This window comes from Acinonyx jubatus, chromosome C1 (genome assembly GCF_027475565.1).
Source record: "Acinonyx jubatus isolate Ajub_Pintada_27869175 chromosome C1, VMU_Ajub_asm_v1.0, whole genome shotgun sequence".
NCBI classification, from domain to species: domain Eukaryota; kingdom Metazoa; phylum Chordata; class Mammalia; order Carnivora; family Felidae; genus Acinonyx; species Acinonyx jubatus.
In genome coordinates, this window is record NC_069381.1 from 21618809 (window position 1) to 21639565 (window position 20757).

At 42.4% G+C, this 20757-nt stretch overlaps 1 protein-coding gene across 17 annotated transcripts in view; it reads left to right on the forward strand.

Moving 5' to 3' along the window:
* Positions 1 to 20757, forward strand: part of EPB41 (erythrocyte membrane protein band 4.1) — a 199626-nt gene that overhangs the window by 176494 nt on the left and 2375 nt on the right. For 10 of the 17 annotated variants that reach the window (XM_053210140.1, XM_053210142.1, XM_053210155.1 and 7 more), the window contains 5 exons: positions 5821 to 6270; positions 7494 to 7622; positions 15305 to 15406; positions 16554 to 16634; positions 20017 to 20121. In XM_053210140.1, the coding sequence (XP_053066115.1) occupies positions 5821 to 6270; positions 7494 to 7622; positions 15305 to 15406; positions 16554 to 16634; positions 20017 to 20115 (861 nt within the window). In that variant the 3' untranslated portion in view covers positions 20116 to 20121. The remainder of the gene's footprint in view (positions 1 to 5820; positions 6271 to 7493; positions 7623 to 15304; positions 15407 to 16553; positions 16635 to 20016; positions 20122 to 20757) is intronic. The other 7 variants (XM_027059873.2, XM_027059874.2, XM_027059875.2 and 4 more) reach the window with 2 other exon arrangements.

A 20757-nucleotide genomic window follows, 5' to 3' on the forward strand; every position in this document is an offset into this window, starting at 1 on the left:
CCGCCCAAAGGTAAAATTGGTCTTCACTAAGACAGGAAACAAATGTGTGTGGGAAAAGCCTGGACCCTCCAGAGAAAACTTAATATGCTTTTTTTTTTCTTATGTGGCCAAGTTTTAGGAAGATTTTTTGGATTTATTTTCCTTGTGAGGCTTATAGGATAAGATAGTTTTATAAGCACAACTGTGGTTCTTTCATTGGTCTAATATACAAATACCTTGCTTCAAAAATAACTGAAAAGATGGGGCGCCTGGGTGGTTCAGTCGGTTAAGTGTCCGACTTTGGCTCAGGTCATGATCTCACGGTTTGTGAGTTTGAGCCCCGTGTTGGGCTCTGTGCTGACAGCTCAGAGCCTGGAGCCTGCTTCGGATTCTGTGTCTCCCTCCTTCTCTGCCTCTCCCCAACTTGTGCTCTCTCCCTCTCTCTCTCTCAAAATAAGTAAAATGTAAAAAAAAAAAAAAATAACTGAAAAGAAAAAGACTGGGTTGCATTTAATGGGGTGGCAGGAAAACACCTGGGGCACCCATATCTTGCTCTTAACGATGTCTGGGATTTTTAAGTCAAGGGAGACGTCATTTAGAACTCACAAGGGCACACGCCTACAAAGGTTCGATGATCCTGAGACATAATCCTTCTGAAAAAAAAGCTTTTCAAGAGAAACCCTTTTGGAAAAAAACCCTTTTCTTCCCCCCAAATAAAATAGTGAATTCTCATACTTAGCAGGAACCATTCACTTTTCAAATAAAATTGAAAATTTTCAAATAGTGTTCTCAATTAAATATTTCTCTAACATTCTTCCTCCTCATATTCTTGAAACCAGTTACATTGCCCAACAGTACTTTGTACAGGCAACTGGTCTTCCTATTGTAGCGTCTCTCGCCTTCTAGATCTCCCAGCAGTCCAGATAAACAGCATCTGCATGAACACCTTTGGATCACAATTAAGTCTCAATTTTGTCAGTTACTGTGGGATGTTCACACAAAGTCCTATATTTGTTCATACCCTGAGAAGATTCCTTTAAAGTTTCCAGGCCCATTTACTGCTTCAGATTCTGTGTCCCCCTCTCTCTGCACCCCACCCCTGCTTGTGCTCTATCTCTGTCTTTCAAAAATGAGTAAACATTTAAAAAAATTTCCTTTTAAGTTTCCAGGCCCATTTGGTATATGTAGTTGTGTAGTCTTATATAATCCAGTGGCCTTTGCTGATGGTCATAGCTAAAGGCACAACACTATCAGTTAAAATTCCTCACTTAGGTTATATGTCAAAGTTTGGGAATATTATGTCATGGAGATTTTATGTCTTCTTTTTGCCTCAATCTATTCTTCTGGCTTTTCCGACTTATTCTTATTTTTAAAAGTATTAGAGGTGCCTGGGTGGCTCAGTTGGTTAAGCGTCTGACTCTTGATTTTGGCTCAGGTCATGATCTCATGGTTCATGGGTTTGAGCCTGGCATGGGGCTCCGTGCTGACAGTGTGGAGCCTACTTGGGATTCTCTCTCTCCCTCACTCTCTGCCCCTCCCCTGCTTTCTTGCTCTTGCTCTGTCTCTCTCTCAAATAAGTAAACTTAAAGAAAAATTAAAATAAAAGTGTAGTGTTGGCCACTAAAATCAGGCCCTGCTAAGGGGACTTTGGACAGTCTTTGTACTTCTTAAGAGTATAGTCAGGTTTGGTGTATATTCTTTTGAACATAATAGGACGTGTCCTCTGGTCCTACTTCAAGTAAATACTTTGTTGCCAGGGGAAGAAATGGGCTTTAGAACCAGAAACCAACTTGAGTTTAAACCCTAGCTCTGTCACTTAACTAGCTCTGAGTTGTTTAACCTCTCCATTTCTTCATCTATAAAATAGAGATAGTGACTACTTCATAGTGAGGTTGTTGAAAATTAAGTGAGAAAACATGTTAAAGTGACTAGCTCAGGGGTGCCTGGGTGGTTCAGTCAGTTAGGCATCTGACTCTTGATTTCTGCTCAGGTCATGATCCCAGGGTTCATAAATTTGAGCCCTGCGTCGGGCTTTGGGCTGACAGTGAGGAACCTACTTGGGATTCTTTCTCTCCCTCTGTCTCTGCCATTCTCCTGCTCTCTCTCTCTCTCAAAATAAATAAACTTTAAAGTGACTAGTGCAATACCTGGCATGTGATGAACATGAATAACACTTTCCTCTTATTTTACTGGTATAGGAGATAAAATGCTGGACTAGACAGTGGGTCTGGTCAAGTTAGCCACTTTTTATGTTCTTTCTGAACACACTTTTTCAGTTTTTGAATAGCACAAGACCAGACAGAAGTTCTCAAGTCACCTGGATTTATTGAATATACTTTTGACAAGTTTTACTGAATATCTATTATGTGACAAAAACTGAACAAAAGAGATACAGAACTAAGTAACATAGGAAGTCCTTATCTCCCTCAACACACCCAAGGAACTCACAGTCTAATGGGAAAAATAGATTACTAAACCAGTAATAACAAGGTGCAATAGGAACAAAAGAGGAATAATATCTAACCATACTTTAAGCAGCCAGTGGGGAGACTTCCAGAAGAACTGATACTTAAGCTGAGCATGGACTTCCAGACAAAAGGAAAAATATTGACAATATTTGCAAGGGCAGGGAGGCAAAAGCAATCATGCCCTGTACTAGGAACTGCAAGTAGTTTTGAATTAATGGAAAGAAGGATGTCTGTGAAGGTGCAGCACGGTGAAGCTGGAAAGAGAGGCAGGAGTCATATTTTAAAGTATTTTCTATGTTGGGGCACCTGGGTGGCTCAGTTGGTTAAGCATCTGACTCTTGGTTAAATAACGTATTTTCTATGTCTTACTAAAGGGTCTGAGCTTTAACCAGAAGGCAGTGAAGAACCACTGAAGGATTTTTGTTTGTTGTTTTATTTTATTTTATTTTATTTGAAGGGGTTTAAGCTGCAGAATAGAGTTTGCAATGTTTCATTTTAGAAATAAACACTTTAGCAGCAGAATAGAGGATGTGTTCAAGGAAGGTTTGAGATGCGAAAGAAGGAAGGAAAAAAGCAAAGAAGAAAAACTGTTCATGGCATTAGTAGTAAGGTAGGTGTGGCATTACAAGAGCCTGAATGAAGGTAGTAAAGGTGGGAATAGAAACAAGCACATGGATAAGGGCGATATTAAAATGGAATGGAAATGACTTGATTGAGTAATCTCTGGGGGTTGGTGGATGTGTGTACGAAAGGCATTGAAGATGATTTCAGGATTCTGGCATGGAAGACTGGATGGATGGTGGTGCCGTTTACCAATATAATAGAAATGATGAAAGAGTGGGGGTGGCAGGTCCAGGCAGCAGAGATGAGTTTAGATTGGGGCATATTGCATTCCATATGGCTGGGAGCATGTCCAGTAAGTAGTTGGCTGTGTCCAAGAGATCTGGACAACAGAGCCAACTGGGAGGTTGATCTGACCATATGTAAAAATGCTCTAATTAGTGATATAACCTGTTATCAATTTTCCTTTTATTTCCAGTGACTAACACTTATTAAGTGATCAGTGAATATTTGTTGTTATTAGTATGGCTGCAGCTTTTAGCTGTGGTCCGCTGTATAAATGCTTTGAAAAAGCTGATTGCTCTAATTTTACTCAACAGTAGGCAGCTCTGGACCAGGTGTTGCTGGCCTAACAATGTTTATTCACAAATGGCTTCTTGATGACAGACCACCACGTGTCACTTATACCTATTGGTATAAAATAGGCTCTTACTTGTTTATCTTAGGTATTTTCCTGGTTATAAGTCTCCCTCAGTTGTGACAAATTTGTTTGGAAAAGCCATGAAGTTTTTCTCCATGTGAGTGGGTTTGGATATGCTCTTCACAGTGCTAGAGGTAGCATATAGCAATTTGAGAAAGCCTATTTGTTTATTAGCAGCTGATCTATTTTTGGACAGCTCTAACAGCTTGTCTGACTCCAAAGAAATGGTGAGATAAATGCCCTAGAAAGTAATACAGTGTGTAAATAATAACAAATTTATTTTAGTGTCCCCAGACCTTACTATTATAGGAGCTTAGAATGTTGGTTGAATTAAGTGAATCTATCTGGTACTTTAGAATTTACCAAGTGCTAGGGGCACCTGGGTGGCTCAGTCGGTTAAGCTTCTGACTTCAGCTCAGGTCATGATCTTGTGGTTCGTGAGTTCGAGCCCTGCATTGCGTTCTGTGCTGACAGCTCAGAGCCTGGAGCCTGCTTCAGATTCTGTCTCCCTCTCTCTCTGCCCCTCTCCTGCTCACAAACTGTCTGTCCGTCTGTCTCTCTCTCTCAAAAATAAATAAACATTAAAAATTGAAAAAAAAAAAAAGAATTTACCAAGGGCTTTCACATTTATTACCGTATTTGATCTTCAGACCCCATGAGTCAAACCAGGTGTTATTCTCATTTTAAATAGGAGGGAATTCAAATACCCTTAGCAAGATTTTGTGTATCTCTGATTCATCTGCAGACAGAGGCAGTTTCTGTTGTCATCTCTCAGTCCTGTTTTTCATGCCCTAAGTAATATTCAAATCAGTCCACAAAAGACCTGCCTAATTGAAATTCAACTTGTACCACTCTGAGATGCTCTTGAGTTGACTGTTTCAAGATGGCTTAGAAGTGAAGTTGGCCTGAGGTTCTCGAGCAGTGCATCTTTTCTTGCCTTAATAGGGCACTGGTTTGTATTCATCACAATGTAGGTTGGTTTACAAGTTAAGGACTAGCAGTGGTTTTTTAAAAAATATATGATATATGTAACATGATTTGAGTACGAAAATGTGTAAGCTGAACGAGGCATGTGTCATTTACTCCAGGAATACCTTTTTAAAAGAGTCCTTTTCAGTTATTAAGTTGCTAGGTGGTATGGAATATGGTAAGTTGATCTGAACCAAAATTTCAGGCCTAAGTGGCTTTCTGGTGAGCACACGCAGATGTTTACTTTTATGACATTTGGCTTCTGTCAGACTCTTCATTTTTCAAATGACTCATATTCGTTTTTTACTGATGTGAATTCCTTCCTTTCTACCCACAGAAACTTTCTTTAAACTTTAGGATTATGTGCATCCACAGTGATGTTATCTTGTCATCCACATTCTCTTGGAAGTACTTATTTTAGATCTTTTTCCTGTGGTGTGAGGCATTTAGCCCAGGAGGGAACTGTTTCCAGGACTTACTTCTCCTAGGGGTTGGAGATATGTCATTCATCTATGAAGAAAAATATCTCAGCTGCTGGGTCACTGTTTACAGTGAAGAAACACTTCACTATTTTTGATATTTACTGTCATGACAGTGGTTACATTAAGTTCGTTCTGGATGTATTGAACCTTTTAGTCTAAAGTCAAGATGTTAGCTTCTCCCTCAGGGGCTAATATGATGATATTTACGGCTTGGAGATGATGAGGCATTTTTCAACCTGATCAGGCTACTGGAGAGTATCTTTTGATTGGCTCATAAATTGCATCATTCCCTGTGCATAGTAATGAGTTAGGTATTTAGGAATAGCAAAGTAACTCTTTTAAGTATGAAGAGTATGTGTTACACAGGGAAGATCACAGTAATACAAAGTGCTCGGTGCTCTGTGAGGCACATCGCAATTATTTCATGGGTTACCAGTGTTATAGAAATACGACCAAAATGAGGTTGGAACTGCTTAAGCCATGGGTATGTTTAGTGAACAGCAGTTTTTCCTTTTGGCTACCTCAGGAGCTAAGATTCTTGGTTTGTATTAGTAGTAATATTTTTTAGACCTCTTAAAAATCATTGTTGATTCTCAGAGTTCACAATATTCCCCACTTATTCCTAATCTTCTTGCTTTTGTATGTGTTCATTCATTTGTAGAATATAAATGGCATTCGCACAGAGGAGGTGGCTGCCGTGACAAAGGGGCCATCTACCAGCCCTGACTCTGAATGGGATGGTCCCAAGCATTCACTAATTCCTAGTAAGAGCCAAATGACCACCCCGTCGGAGTCTCCACAAAGCTTTGAGTTTGGCTCCCTCTCCATAAGCAGCAAGGAGACAGAAGAGAAGGAGCAGGGAGCTGCTGGCTATCTTGATATTAAGGAAATGCCGGGAGGCTCAAGTGGGGAATGTATAGGAGTGGAGGAACAGGCCGGTGTCTTACAGTTCTCAGTATCACCAGCTTCCTCTCAGCTGCAACTTGGTGAAAAAAAGGCAGAGAGTAGTGAAGAACATGTTACACCAGGAGAGCCACTTGGAAAGCACAATGGATCATTTCTTGACTCTCGTGTGGGTAACCAGTTCCCCACCCTCATTCGAAGTTTCCAGGTAGTAACCATTTCAATGATGCAGGTCTAATGACTCACTTTGGGAGAGGACCAGAATCTGCTGTGTGGAGGAGGTGGTGGTGGTGGTGGTGATGATGAGGGCAGTGGCCTCTCTGCTTTCTTCATAATCACAGAATAAAATTAAAGCCCTCGATTACTACAGATAAATGTATTCAGAGGGACTAACTCCGTGGCTAGAAATGCTTTCTCCCCTGATGACATAACAAAATTCTAGGGGGTGAATTCCAGCTGTTTATCTTTATGAAGCTGGTGTAAGTGGCTTCCTCTTTCCCTTGTTCAAGTATGGGCTATATAAAGAGGTAAATTTCTGAGACTTCCATGATGAAGAGCCATTAAGTGTTCAGAGGCCATGCTCAAAAGATTCAAATACTCTTAATTAAAAGAAGCAATTGATTTTTGTTTATGTGCTTTCAGACCCCAAATAATGATTTATGCATCGCAGCCGCATAGTATAGCCCACCACTCCCACTGACCCCACTCACAAGGACTTCCGTGCTCATAGGCACTAATCTCCTATGCTAAGGTGGATGGCCACTTACCTTTATCACAATCAAGTGGTAGTTTTAGGGTGATTCATAGACTTTGGAAGGGGAGCTGATGGACAAGAAGCCTTTGATATTCTACTAATGTTCATTCTTCTGAAATTCTGAGATTAATCACCAGGTGGTGGTAGAAGTGATTATTTTCTTTCCAGTTTTCCAAATACTGTTTTTCTTCTCAAGAACTCCAAAGTGAATGTCTGACATTGATTTGAAAGAAGTTGATGAATTCCAGGATAATGCACTCCAATGCCACTGCTGTTTCATGTACCATTTGTAGTTAGTGGAGGAAATGCGACCGATTTTCTTAATTATAATGGCACAGTCACAAGGACAAACAAAAGTGACTGATGTTTGGCAAACAGTTTTATATTCAAATTCTGAAGGTCAGTCTAAAGTGTTTTATATCACCGATCATAACTGTCTGATCTTACAGCTTTCCATTAAGCATATGAAAATGATTACAGTAATGCTGTTTTTTAATATCCCTCATGATTTGACACCTTGTCAAGGCTACTTTGGAATAGTGTCCAAGTCTCAGGCAGAGACTCAGCTAGCCCTTTGCTTGATTACAGCTACCACTTTGATCAGATCAATGTCAGAAGATTAGTTCTCTGTAGCCTTCAGAAGACTCTGGTAACTCTGTTTCTTTACTGCTTCACAGCCTCCCCTGGTGAAGACTCAGACTGTCACCATCTCAGATACTGCCAGTGCTTTGAAAAGCGAAATCCCAACCAAAGATGTCCCTATTGTTCACACTGAGACCAAGACCATCACTTATGAGGCTGCCCAGGTAGGACATGGTGTGATGTTTCAGAAGCCAAGACTAAAGTAAACACAATAAACCTTCTTTCTTTACAGAGTCTCTGATTATTTGCTGCAAATAATGCTGAGCTTTTCTGGGGTAATTCTTTTTAGAAGAGATTACTGATCTAAGGATATCCCAAAGTACTTCATTAAAAGCAAAGTTGTCTTGCATCTGTTTGCTTATATCCACCCAATTCAATTAGGGAAGGCAGTCTGTGTAATGGTTAAGAACATGGGCTTTGGATCAAAGTGGAGCTTCTCCACTTCAGTTACTGCAAGTGATTGAATGTCTCTGAGCCTTGATTGGCCCCTCCCCTTCTTCCCCCACCCCGCCCATGATGTTAATATCTGCCTCATCATTTTATTATGAAGATTATATAAGATACATACTGTATGAACTTGACTTGAGCATCATGCCTGCAAGTGTAAGTAAGTAACAGCTATGATGATTATCATTTATTCCAATTAAATTTAAAACCACACAAGAATTGGGGTACCTGAGTGACTCAGTCAGTTAAGTGCCTAAATCTTGATCTCAGCTCAGGCTTGATCTCAGGGTCTTGCACAAGAATTTAAGTATTTACAATTTTTATTTAAATAGAAATTTTGTGTACTTTTAGCAAAATTTCTCCTTCATTGTTGGTAATTTGAATGAGCTAAGAGTTGCTTTATGTTGAATCAGGTTTTTTCCCTTTTTTTTTTTTTTAAATTCACAGAAGCCAAAAGTTAGAAAAAGTTTTCCCTCTATAAACTGATAAGCAAATATAAGCAGATATTTGTTGAGCATTTGTGTATTAGGTCAAAGCAGTCTACAAGGTAGACAGAGTCTGGAACTTTGGTTATAGTTGTCAGAAACAGACAACAAAACACATAAACAAGTGTGTAAATTTCAGACATGGTAAATGCTATAAAGAAACTAAAGTAGGATAAAGAGTTAGACAATACGAGGGGCACCTGGGTGGCTCAGTCAGTTAAGCATCCAACTTGCTCAGGTCATGATCTCACGGTTGGTTTTTTGTTTGTTTTTAAAAAAAAAAATTTTTTTTAAATTTTTGTGTCTTTATTTTGAGAGAGAGACAGAGTGCGAACAGAGAGAGGGGCAGAGAGAGAGAGGGAGACACAGAATCTGAAGCAGGCTCCAGGCTCTGAGCGGTCAGCACAGAGCCCGATGTGGGGTTCGAACTCACGGACTGTGAGATCATGACCTGAGCCAAAGTCGGGCGCTCAACTGACTGAACCACTCAGGTGCCCCTAAAATTTTTTTTAACGTTTATTTATTTTTGACAGAGAGAGAGGGAGACAGAGCATGAGCAGGGAGGGGCAGACAGAGAGGGAGACACAGAATCCGAAGCAGGCTCCAGGCTCTGAGCTGTCAGCACAGAGCCCGATGCGGGGCTCGAACTCACAGACCACGAGATCATGACCTGAGCCAAAGTCAGAAGCTCAACCAACTGAGCCACCCAGGTGCCCCATGATCTCACAGGGGGTTTTTTTTGTTTTTTTTAAAATTTTTTTTTTCAACGTTTATTTATTTTTGGGACAGAGAGAGACAGAGCATGAACAGGGGAGGGGCAGAGAGAGAGGGAGACACAGAATCGGAAACAGGCTCCAGGCTCTTGAGCCATCAGCCCAGAGCCTGACGCGGGGCTCGAACTCACGGACCGCGAGATCGTGACCTGGCTGAAGTCGGACGCTTAACCGACTGTGCCACCCAGGCGCCCCTGATCTCACAGTTTTTAAGATCAAGCCTCGAATAATGCTCTCCACTGACAGCGGGGAGCCTGCTTGGGATTCTCTTTCTCTCTCTCTGCTCCTCCCTTACTTGCACACACTCTCTTTCTGAAAATAAAATAAATAAACTTAAAAAAAAAAAAAGAATTAGACAATATGAGATTGTATGAAAGGTTGTTCCTGTGGGGCTGGCATAGTCAGGAAAATCCTGTCTGAGGAGGCCACATTTTGGTTGAAGCCTGCATGACAGGAACGAGGCAGCTGTGCGAAGCTCTGGCTGAGTGATTTCACCTAAATCCTTATGGTTAATTCTCACACTATGAACTGGATGAAGATATCCCTTTTAGCAAACAGTGTCACTTGCCGATTAAAAGCATGTGCTTTGCAGTTAGACAAACAGAAATTGTATCCTAGCTCAACCACATACTAGCTGGATAACTTTAAACAAGTCGCTAATCTCTCTAACCCTCTGTTTTCTTGGCTGTAAAATGGGGCTAATATCACATTCCATTGCAAGATTTGAGGGAGGATTAAGTGAAATGGTGTCTGCACAGTGTTTGGCACATTCGTGGATGTTCAGTTAATGTTTGTATGCTTCCCTCTTCTCTCTTGTGGTCTAGAGTGTGGAATTCGAGTTTGATAAATAATGAAAGGCTGCTTAAAGTGTTTGAGCAGTGGTGGTAAAGCAACATCATTGAAGCATGATTTTTGGAAGATGATTCCTAAAGCTGTGTGCTGAATATTTTAAAGTCGGGGGATGCCTGGAGACAGGAATATGACTAGAGCTAGTCTGGGGAGATGCTTATAAAGAACTGAAGTGTAGCTGGAGGAAATGAGAAGAAAGAACTGTGTCAAGAGAGACAGAAATGAATGAATAGGACTTGGCAGTGCAGGGGGTGGAAAAAGGGAAGGAATAGGAAATTACTTTAAGATTGTGCATGTTATTAACCAGAGGATGTAAGAATTACTTTCATATGGTAGGAAACTCTTTAAATTGTCATTGCCATGGGAACAACCTAACTAGCCACCAGTAGGGAACAGGTTAAATAAATTATGATATATCCAATTAATATAATTCGGCACAGCTATTAAAAAAAGCTTCTGATGGAAATAATCTGTGTGATAAGTTAATAGATTAAAAAGCATAGTGGAATGTGGTATAAATAATATGCTGTTTATAGGAGGGAAAGAGGAGGCTCATATATGAATATATTATCTCTGAATGAGTACTCAAAAAAAAAAAAAAAACCCAAAAAGCAGTCGTGGCCTCGATGAAGGATCTGGGACTACAGGACTGTGGTCAGGAGTGGGAGGAGACTGACATTTCATCCTGTTCCATTTTGAAGTGAATTTTATAGCTTATGCATGAAAGTTATTAGGGCCAACCTGCACACAGAAGCCCACGTGGTTTGAGTGTAGCCCCTGTAAAAAAAGGAAAAGGAAGCAATCATTTTAGGTTTTTGTTTTTTGCTTTTGTTTTTGTTTTTGAGAGAGTGTATGTGTGTGCATGCAAGTGGGAGAGGGACCAGGAGAGTGGGAAAGAGAATCTCAAGCTGTCAGGGTAAAGCTTGATGCAGGGCTCAATCCCATGACCCCGGGATCATGACCTGAGCTGAAATCAAGAGTTGGGACACTTAACCAACGGAGCTACCCAGGTGCCCCAGGAAGCAGTCATTTTAAAATATATTCACATGTAGGAGAAATACAGAGGCAGCATCATGTGCTAGAGAAAGTGTGTGGGCTTTGGAGTTAGACTTGGATCTTAATTCCAGCACTTGCTGGTTTTGTGACCTTTGGTAAGTCACTTAAACTTTTTGAGTCTTAGCTTTCTCGTCTGAAAAATATATTTATAAGGTTATTAAGGTAACGATAATATTTGCCTGGCGTATAGTAGGTATTAAAAAATGGTAGCTATTACTATATTATATTGTTATATATCTACCTTTATTTCATTTTATTTATTTATTTTTTAACGTTTTTATTTATTTTTGAGACAGAAAGAGACAGAGCATGAACGGGGGAGGGTCAGAGAGAGAGGGAAACACAGAATCGGAAGCAGGCTCCAGGCTCTGAGCCATCAGCCCAGAGCCTGACGCAGGGCTCGAACTCACAGACCGCGAGATCGTGACCTGAGCTAAAGTCGGACGCTTAACCGACTGAGCCACCCAGGCACCCGTACCTTTATTTCATTTTAATTAGGCTTAAGACAGTCAGCCAAAATACAAATCACTTCTCATTACTCATGCTAGACAGCAGAGTAGAGTGGGGAAAGTACTGACTTTAGAATCAAATTTCCTGGGTTTAAACCTGCTCCATCACTTACTAGTGTGCAATCAAGTTAATCACTCTGTGCCTCAGTTTCCTCATTTGTAAAATGGAGCTAATAATAGTTCCACCTCATAGGGTTGTTGCAAGGAACAAGTTAATGTGCATTTCAAGTTAAGTTGTCACTGGGGTGCCTGGTTGGCTCAGTTGGTTAAGTATCTGACTTTGGCTCAGGTCATGATCTCACAGTTTGTGGGTTTGAGCCCCGTGTCAGGCTGTCTCTGCCCCTTCCCCGCTCCTGCACACACTGTCTCACTGTCTCTCTCTCAAAATAAATAGATAAACATTAAAAAAAAAAACAAAAAACTTAGGTACAGGGAAATGCACAGATTTTAAGTGTTCAATTTGATTGATTTCCACAGATGTATATTCCTGTGTGACCAGACACATTTAGGATACAGAAGATTTCCATTACTCTTGAAACCCTCTTCAACTCTTCTAGTTGCTTCCTACCCCTCTAGGCAGCTACTGCTTTGATTTCTATCACCTTAGCTTAATTTTACCTGTTCTTGGATTCCATATAAATGGAAGTATACAGTAGTACACTTTTGTGTCCGAACATGGGTTTTGTTTGTTTGTTTGGTTCATCAAAGTTATATGAGTCTGTAGTTTGCTATTTTTTATTGTTGAATAGTATCCCATTGTTTGAGTGTACTACAATTTGTTTATCCTTTCCTTTGTTGATGGACATTTGAGTTGACGCCAGTTTGGAGCAAATGTGAATAAAGATACTGCAAACACTCATGTGCAGGTCTTTGTGTAGACATATTTCTTCACTTACCTTGGGTAAACACCTAAGAGTGGAATTGCTAGGTCATAGGATAAATGGATGTTTAACTTTATAAACGGCTGTCAAAGCCACCATACCATTTTAAGGAAACATTGGTTAACGGGTCAAAGGAAAGAGATCACTTGTGGGAAGAGTATAAGTCAGAAATCATAACAAAGTCTCCTCCATCTTCCACTTCTTCAGAGACAGAAAGCAGGGAGGCAGTCGGTGGGAAGTAGAAAAATACGATAGAGTCACAGATTTAGTAGAGGTGGAGCTCTCAAAAAGGTTTAGCCCTCCTGACTCACAAATTTATATTCTTTTTTTAAAAATGTATTTATTTGGAGAGAGAGAGGGAGGGAGGGAGTGAGGGAGGAAGGGCAGAGAGAGAGAGAGAGAGAGAGAGGGAGAGAGAATCCCAAAGAAGGCTCTCTGCTCTCAGTGAGGAATCTGATGTGGGGCTTGATCTCCCAGACCGTGAGATCATGACCTGAGCCGAAATCAAGGGTCAGAGGCTTAACCTTAAGACTGAGGCATCAACAAGCACACCCAAATTTATATTCTTATAATCATGTATAAAGTACTTCTACGATCTCTTTAGATCTGCACAATAATGCCATGGTGGGGGCAGAGCCCATCTTACAGTATTGCCTGTTATAGACGAGAAAACTAAAGCTCAGAGAAGAGAGAAGGACTTGCCCAAGATCCCATAGCTAGTTAGGTCTGAGCTGGGACCCAAACCTCAGTCTTCAGACCAAAAGTTTTCTGGCCCTAACTTCTAGTGCAAACGTTTATTGCCTATAGAACCTTGACAAATTATTGAACTTCTCTGGCCCAACTAACTAAGTTAACAGTTGCATTGTGTGCTTGGCACATAGTAGAAGTACAATAAATAATAGTTTAGTTCGAATCTAAGGTAGATAAGTGGGTCTGGGCTGAAGAAAGTGTTAGCGAACGAGCCAGCAATATACCTAGCATGGTGCTGGCATGTATGTGCATGATTTATGATTATGTGAGATGTAGGTGTCACAGGCATGTCCCCTCTCTTTGTTTTGTCTAGATTCTTACCTCCAAGGCAACCCCAGCCAGAAACTCTTCTTCCTAATTCTCATCTGCTCCTCCTGTCTCCCCACCCCCCATATCTCAAAGTTTTGCCTCAATGAAATGTGGTCCTGTTCATAAAAAGGCTGGAGGCCTCTGCTTATAATACAAATGACTTACATAAATAAAGAGGCAGAAAAACATAGTAACATAACACTTTTTTTTTTTTTTTACCGCAGGTTCTTTCTGAGAATGATTGCAATTCTCTAAATCTCCTCTGAGCCCGTGTACGATACCAGAACCTACTGGTCATTGTTTTCTGGACAGCGTGTTGGCTCTGAGCAGCCTCCACCCTTCTAGTCTCCTCTGTTTCCATCCCAGTCACAGGGCTGTCAGCAGTTCTGAGTCCTGCTACCAGCCCACGGCCACTGATAACCACCTCTCTTCCTTTTTGCTAGTGTCATTTCCCAACCTGATCATAATACATTGGTTTTGGTCATAATGTGGTGAGCTCTAGAGAAACAAGAAGTAGCTGCAGCCCTTGTTCTCTGTGTAGATTAGTTTCATAGCCTGGCATTCTAAATACTTTTAAACCCTTCCTAATAAGGATGGTCCATTTCAATACTAGTTTTGTTGTCAGAAGGGTCATTGAGGTATTTTGTAGGTTTCTTCCCGTGGTGTCTTAAAGGGATATTTCCTACCTTATTTGCTCCAGTCTCCCATCTCAGTTTTCTTTTTTTAAAAAAAATTTTTTTAACATTTATTTATTTTTGAGACAGAGAGAGAGCATGAACAGGGGAGGGTCAGAGAAAGAGGGAGACACAGAATCTGAAACAGGCTCTAGGCTCTGAGCTGTCAGCACAGAGCCCGACGCGGGGCCCGAACCCACGGACCGTGAGATCATGACCTGAGCCGAAGTCAGACGTTTAACTGACTGAGCCACCCAGGCGCCCCTCCCATCTCAGTTTTCAAAGAAGATAGCCTGAGATTCCTTGGCTCCTTAAGCCCTGGCAAGGACCTTTCCCAGTCCTTTCTGGAAAGTTCTGCCCTATGATTCAGAACCTACCCATGCCTTAGCACCCAAGAGTTTACACTTCTCCTGCCTTAGATGGTGTGTAAAGAGCTTCAGGTTTGTAGAGAGGACAGCTGCCACATACAAGTTTTGAGTGCTTGAGCAAATCATTCGCCTTCTCTGGGCCTGCATTTTCTTACCTGGGAATGCTAATCAGTCTCTGCCCTTTCTGTTGATTTCACAGGGCTTGTGTGGGCATCAAAAAAGACAAAGGTTTTTTAAGGTTTATTTATTTTTGAGAGAGAGTGTGAGTGAGTAGGGGAGAGGCAGAGAGGAGGACAGAGAATCCAAAGCAGGCTCTGTGCTGACAGCAGCGAGCCTGATAGGGGGCTTGAACTCAACAAATCATGAGATCATGACCTGAGCTGAAGTTGGACGCAAAACCGACTGAGCCACCCAGGCTCCCCTAAAAGACAATGTTTTGAAAGCCATTTGTGAACTCTAAAATGCCGTATACACATGTGTGGTCATTGTCACTCTTATTGGCTGTTTTCCTGCCTTCTCTCTGATCCACTCCTGTCACTGACCCAGTGCTAAGGAAACTGACCATCCAATGTTTTTAGAAGGAGCCTTGTTGCCAGGGGATTGTTTTCTTTATTAAGAGATCGCTGTAAGGGAATTAGGTTTTTGCTTTAGAATGTACAGCCAAAGAGCAAAACTGCTTCCTGCCACATTTGCCCACAAGGCTTCCTGAGAGGCATGTTGATGAGCTGTGGTTTTTTCCCTGCAGACTGATGATAGCAACGGAGACTTGGACCCAGGAGTCTTGCTAACAGCTCAGACCATCACATCTGAGACCACAAGCAGTACAACCACAACTCAGATTACCAAGGTAACAGACCAGTTAGAACTTCCTTCTGGAAGTCAGTGGCATGCCAAGCGTGGTGCCTCTGTAGGAAGGACGCTGGTCTGTAAGCAAGGGTTTCCAGCTCCATCCCTACTGAGCCAAATTGTTCCAACTGTCACAGATGGAAAGGCCCTGCTGCTTTCCCCAGTGGTAAACCTAGGGAGACCCTGAGGGTGTCCTAGTCTAGTGAGTAGTCTCGTGAAGTCATACGTGCTTGTTGTCTTTACACGTGCGTCTCTCTGATCACTACCCTGTCTGGGCGTAAGTTGAAAAAGTCAGTTTAAGGACAGGCGTCATTGGTATTATTATGCAGCTATGTTTTCCAAGTAAAAAATCAGAACTCAGGGCCCAACAGAGAGTTTTTATATCATGTCCAGCGTCAAGGCCATGGGAACTATAGTTTGCCCACTGAAATATTGGAATTATTAGAACATTGTTTATGGGGAAAAACAGCACAAATTATCTAAAATCAGAACTACTCCCTGAAAATCAGACAGTCCGTGTTCGCTGTAGCACTAGAGGAAAATGTATTTTCTTGTAAGTAAGAAATCTAGATTTCTGACCAAGCTCTAGTATCAATACACAGATGACTAGAAGTTAGTTACTTACTGTGTCTAGACCTTAGTTTTCCTCATCTGTTATTTAAGGAAACCTGCCCACTCTGAGGGGGTTATTTGAGGATCTTTTGATATTAATAATACGAAAATTCTTGAGAATAAAGAGCCTAATTTCAAGCTCCATGACATTTTTGTTCACAGTCTTCTGATTTTTCGCCTTGAAAATAATCAAAATATACAGAAAAGAGCAAAAAGAAAAACCTATCTGTTTTTATTTACTCACTGAATATCTATGGTATTTAGAAGGAAGAAAAAGGGAAAAGTAAATAGCAAATTGTGATTTTCTGTTTTGCTTATTAAAGATCTTAGCAATCCAAGGGAATAGAGATGTGCTCATTTTAGTAGGTGCAGCCAAGGGTTTGGGCAAGTGGGTAAGAAAGCTATTCTAGACAGTACCCAGCAGCAGATTAAAATTTGAAGTAGAGCTTTCAGATTAATCTTTTACTATTGCCGGTTTTTTTTCCCCTTTTCTTCTTTCCTTTCTTTCTCATATGACCACCTCCCTTTGGTTTCAGACTGTAAAAGGTGGGATTTCAGAGACACGGATTGAGAAGAGAATTGTGATCACAGGAGATGCCGATATTGACCATGATCAGGTGGGAACACGGAAGAGATTATGGGCATGGAAGAGGTCTCTGGGAGGGAAGATTGATGGATATAGGAGTTGGCTTTCAAAAGACGCCTCTGCCAGCTTCATCCTGAGGAACCCCCTGGGCCATTCGAGTGCTTAAATGGGAAAGGCAAAGGGAATCAGACCACGGAGGCCTGTGGGATGGGGGCTGCAGGTGGGGGGAGCATGAAGTGGAATAGAAGGAATAGAAAGCTTTTTGGACTCAAAAATCTTGTGTTCAAATCCTGGATCTCTCCATATTGTAGCTCTTAGTTTCCTAGGCCTCCATTTCCTCATCTTTAGGATGGGCATTATGGCATCTTCCTCTCGAAGTGGTTGTGAGAATCAGGTGAGATGGGGGATGTCCACCATGAGGTACATGGTGGGCTCCGGGTGAACAGAGCTGTTGCTGTTCAGGGGACAGCGTGTCCCTAAACGTGTACTGGAGACAGAACAAGATAGTAAGACAAAAGGAAAGTGTGATCCTTGCCCTCAGAGGGCTTAGTGGCAGAGGAGATGAGGGGAAGCAGGAGGAGGTAGACTGAGAATCAGGAGCCTTGACTTCGATTCTGTCCTAGATCTGTCACTGACTTACTGTTTGACCTTGGGCAAACCATACTACCTCTGATTCTTTTTTGTCTCCTAAAAGAGAATAGGTTGATCTAGATTATTTCTGGGCTCTTCTGAGTGCTAAAAATCTATGTTTCTATATTAATTAGATGCTAATTATGCTGCAGGCAATTAACAAATAATAAGGTCAGGATTGATGCTCCTAGCTCTCTGCTGAGTGAGGTGAGAACAGTAAAGCTGCAGAGAAGAGGGGGTGGAGGGGACTGCATGCAAATGCTTCTGGAATCATTGACAGCAGTGCTGGAGCAATCATTCTGTGGCCTTTATGCTGATATCTTGAGTGCCTTAAAAAAAAAAAGAAAGAAAAAGAAAAAGAAAACCTGAGCTGCACCACGGGCAGCTCCCTTGGTAGCAGGGCTGAGACTCCCAGCTAAGAATGGCTGCCGAGTCCAAGTGGGAGGCCCTGCAGCCTGTTCGCCTCTGCTTGGTGATCCCGCTGTTACCTGCCTGCATCCACTTACTTGGTCCGGTTGATTTGAGCCCCTGCTATGTGCTCAGTCTGTGCTAGACAGCAAGAGCAGGAGGACAGGAAGGTGTTTTGGGTTTGGAGTGAGACAGCACTGAGTTGACTCTTGATTCTGCAACTTACTAGTTGTGTGTCCTTGAGCAAGTTATTTTACTTCTCTGAGCTGTAATTTTGCCATCTGTAAAAGAAAGGTGATCCTAGATTTCTTTCAGGATTGTTAGAAACATATTTGAGAGCTCAGAGAGATGCTCCTTTGTCCCTCAGTTCTGCTAGGTATGAGGGATGCACGGAAGGGATGAGATATGGTGTATTCTGGATGGGTGGGGAGGCAATTAAAGCAAGAAGTAGTGTGATGCAGGCTTTCCTGGAGAGAGAGGTGTCAGCCAGAGTAACCGAAGAGATGGTTTGGGCTGGGCCTTGACACATGAGCAGGTGGGTTGGGAAAAAAAAGATCAGGGAAAATGAGCAGGGGCCTATAGAGGTGCCAGTTTCATGGAGTCAGAAGACCAAAAGAGGAACTTCCCCTCTTCCCTCATCCCTCCCTCCTAGAGATAGTTCTTAAGAGCCAGGTTCAATAGTCAAGTGTTCAGATCTAGCTAGAATCCTTTTCTTTTTTTTATTATTTATTAAAAAATTTTTTTAACGTTTATTTATTTTTGAGAGAGAATGATAGAGTGCGAGCAGGAGAGGGGCAAGAGGAGACAGAGAATCTGAAGCAGGCTCCAGACTCTGAGCTGTCAGCACAGAGCCCAGCATAGGCCTCAAACCCACCAACCGTGAGATCATGACCTGAGCCAAAGTTGGACGCTTAACCAACTGAGCCACCCAGGCACCCCTTTTTAAAAAAATTTTTTTAAGTTGATTTATTTATTTATTTTGAGAGAAAGAGAGAGAGAAAGCAGGGTAGGGGCAGAAGGAGAGAGAGAATCCCAAGCAGGCTCCATGCTGTCAGCAGAGTCTGATTGTAGCGCTCAAACTCACGAACCGTGAGATCATGACCTGAGCTGAAACCAAGATTCAGATGCTTAACCGACTGAGCCATCCAGGCTCCCCTAGTGTCCTTTTTAATAGGGAGGGCCTGTCTCTTGAGAATCCCCAGATCACCGTTCCCCAAAGCACCTTGGGTGCTGTGAGCTTGAGGCTCAGAGACTTGCTACCCAGGAAGAGTAGTGGTATCATTTCCCTGACTTTCCCTCTGTTTTCATTTAGTTTTTCTAAAATGATCAGAATTCCTTCAGATGCTAACACAGGGTCTCCCTGAAACTAAATACAGTGTAGTGAAGAAGAAAGCCTTATAGATTTAAGTTAAAATCCCTGCTGCATTACTTACTAGCTGGGAAACATTAACCACTTTATTTAACCACTGAACCTCGGTTTCTTTGTCTGTAAAATAGAAACAATGAGGGGCGCCTGGCTGACTCAGCTGGAAGAGCAGGCAACTCTTGATCTTGGGGTTGTGAGTTTGAGCCCCACGTTGGGCACAGAGCTTACTTCAAAACAAAGTGGAAACATGGGGTGCCTAGGTGGCTCAGTTAAGTGTTCAACTTCAGCTCAGGTCACGATCTCACGGTTCGTGGGCTCAAGCCCGTCGGACTCTGTGCTGACAGCTCAGAGTCTGGAGCCTGCTTCGGATTCTGTGTCTCCCTCTCTCTCTGCCCCTCCCCCAATTCATGCTTTGTCTCTCTCTCCCTCCCTCCCTCTCTCTCAAAATAAACATTAAAAAGTAAAAATTTTAAAATGAAGTGGAAACAGTGATGCTACCCTAATTTCATTGAGCCATCCTGAAGATTAAGTAAATAATAATAATGTGCTTAGGCCAATGCATGGCATCTAATAGGCCCTCCCACTCTTCCTTCCTTTCTTTCCTCTCCGTTAGCCGAAGATACCTCTTCCTTTTTGTAGCATGCTTCTATATTTTCCTCTTCTGTTCTGAACTTCCTGGCTACCCTATAGTGAATACAGATTTTCCACTCACTTCTTGAGTGAATCCTCCCAGACCCACCCAGCAGGTACAGCTGTCACCCCTAAAGTCACTTTATGATTCCTTGACGACAGCTCTAGCCTTCCCTGTCTCTGTGTTTTCAGTCCAGGAGCCTCCCTATGCAGGATAGGGGAGGTAAGGCTATTATCAGCTTGGCTTAGCCTAAATGCTGCCCCAGTACTACAGACGGAAAGATTGAATTTGCCAGAGAAACCATGGCCTGAGACCCCTGCCTTCCTTCACCAGCCAGCCTGCTTTCTGCCTGACGAACATTGTTTCTCTCTTTCTCAGGTCCTCGTACAGGCCATCAAGGAGGCAAAGGAGCAGCACCCAGACATGTCAGTGACCAAGGTGGTCGTCCACCAGGAGACCGAAATCTCTGAGGAATGAGCTCAGGTATGGGCTGTTCTTGGTGGGGTGGAGGGGGTCCACTGTCCCCCCCTCAGAGAACACTGAGCAGGAACATCCCCCAGAGGTGTCCACACTGGGACTTAATAAAGCAAAGGCAAAGGAGAGGCTGATGAGGGAGACAGAGAAGTTACTAAGGATTTGGCTCCAATGAGAGCAGCTAGCCTCCTTGGGTCCTCCTGCCTTTATCAGGCCAGCAGTGATAGGCTGGAGGACACACCCTAGGCCTGGATGGAAACCCCCACTCACTTCCTGAATCTTCCCGTGTCCTCCTGCTTCTTCACTTAGCCTTCCCTCTCTCTTCTGTCTGCGATCTGCTCTCTGCCGTCACAGGGATCTCTGAGTCTAAACCTCAGAGAGCCAGAGGAGAACAAAACCAAGAAAAGCAGGACCTGCCTGTCCGGAAACGTGGGCTTGGGGGCTAGGGGACTAGGGGGCCAGGCCAGACTAGAAAATTGAAAGCAGCATAGCAGCTTTCAGAGAGCCCAGGGATCCAGATAAATTTATGCCTAAAAGTAGTTTACAAACAACTCGAAGAAGCCATCGATCACAGGTAGGACTGGGCTCTGTAAAACTGCTCAGGCCCTGCTTGTGACTTGGGGCCACAGAACCGGCAGTGGGGCT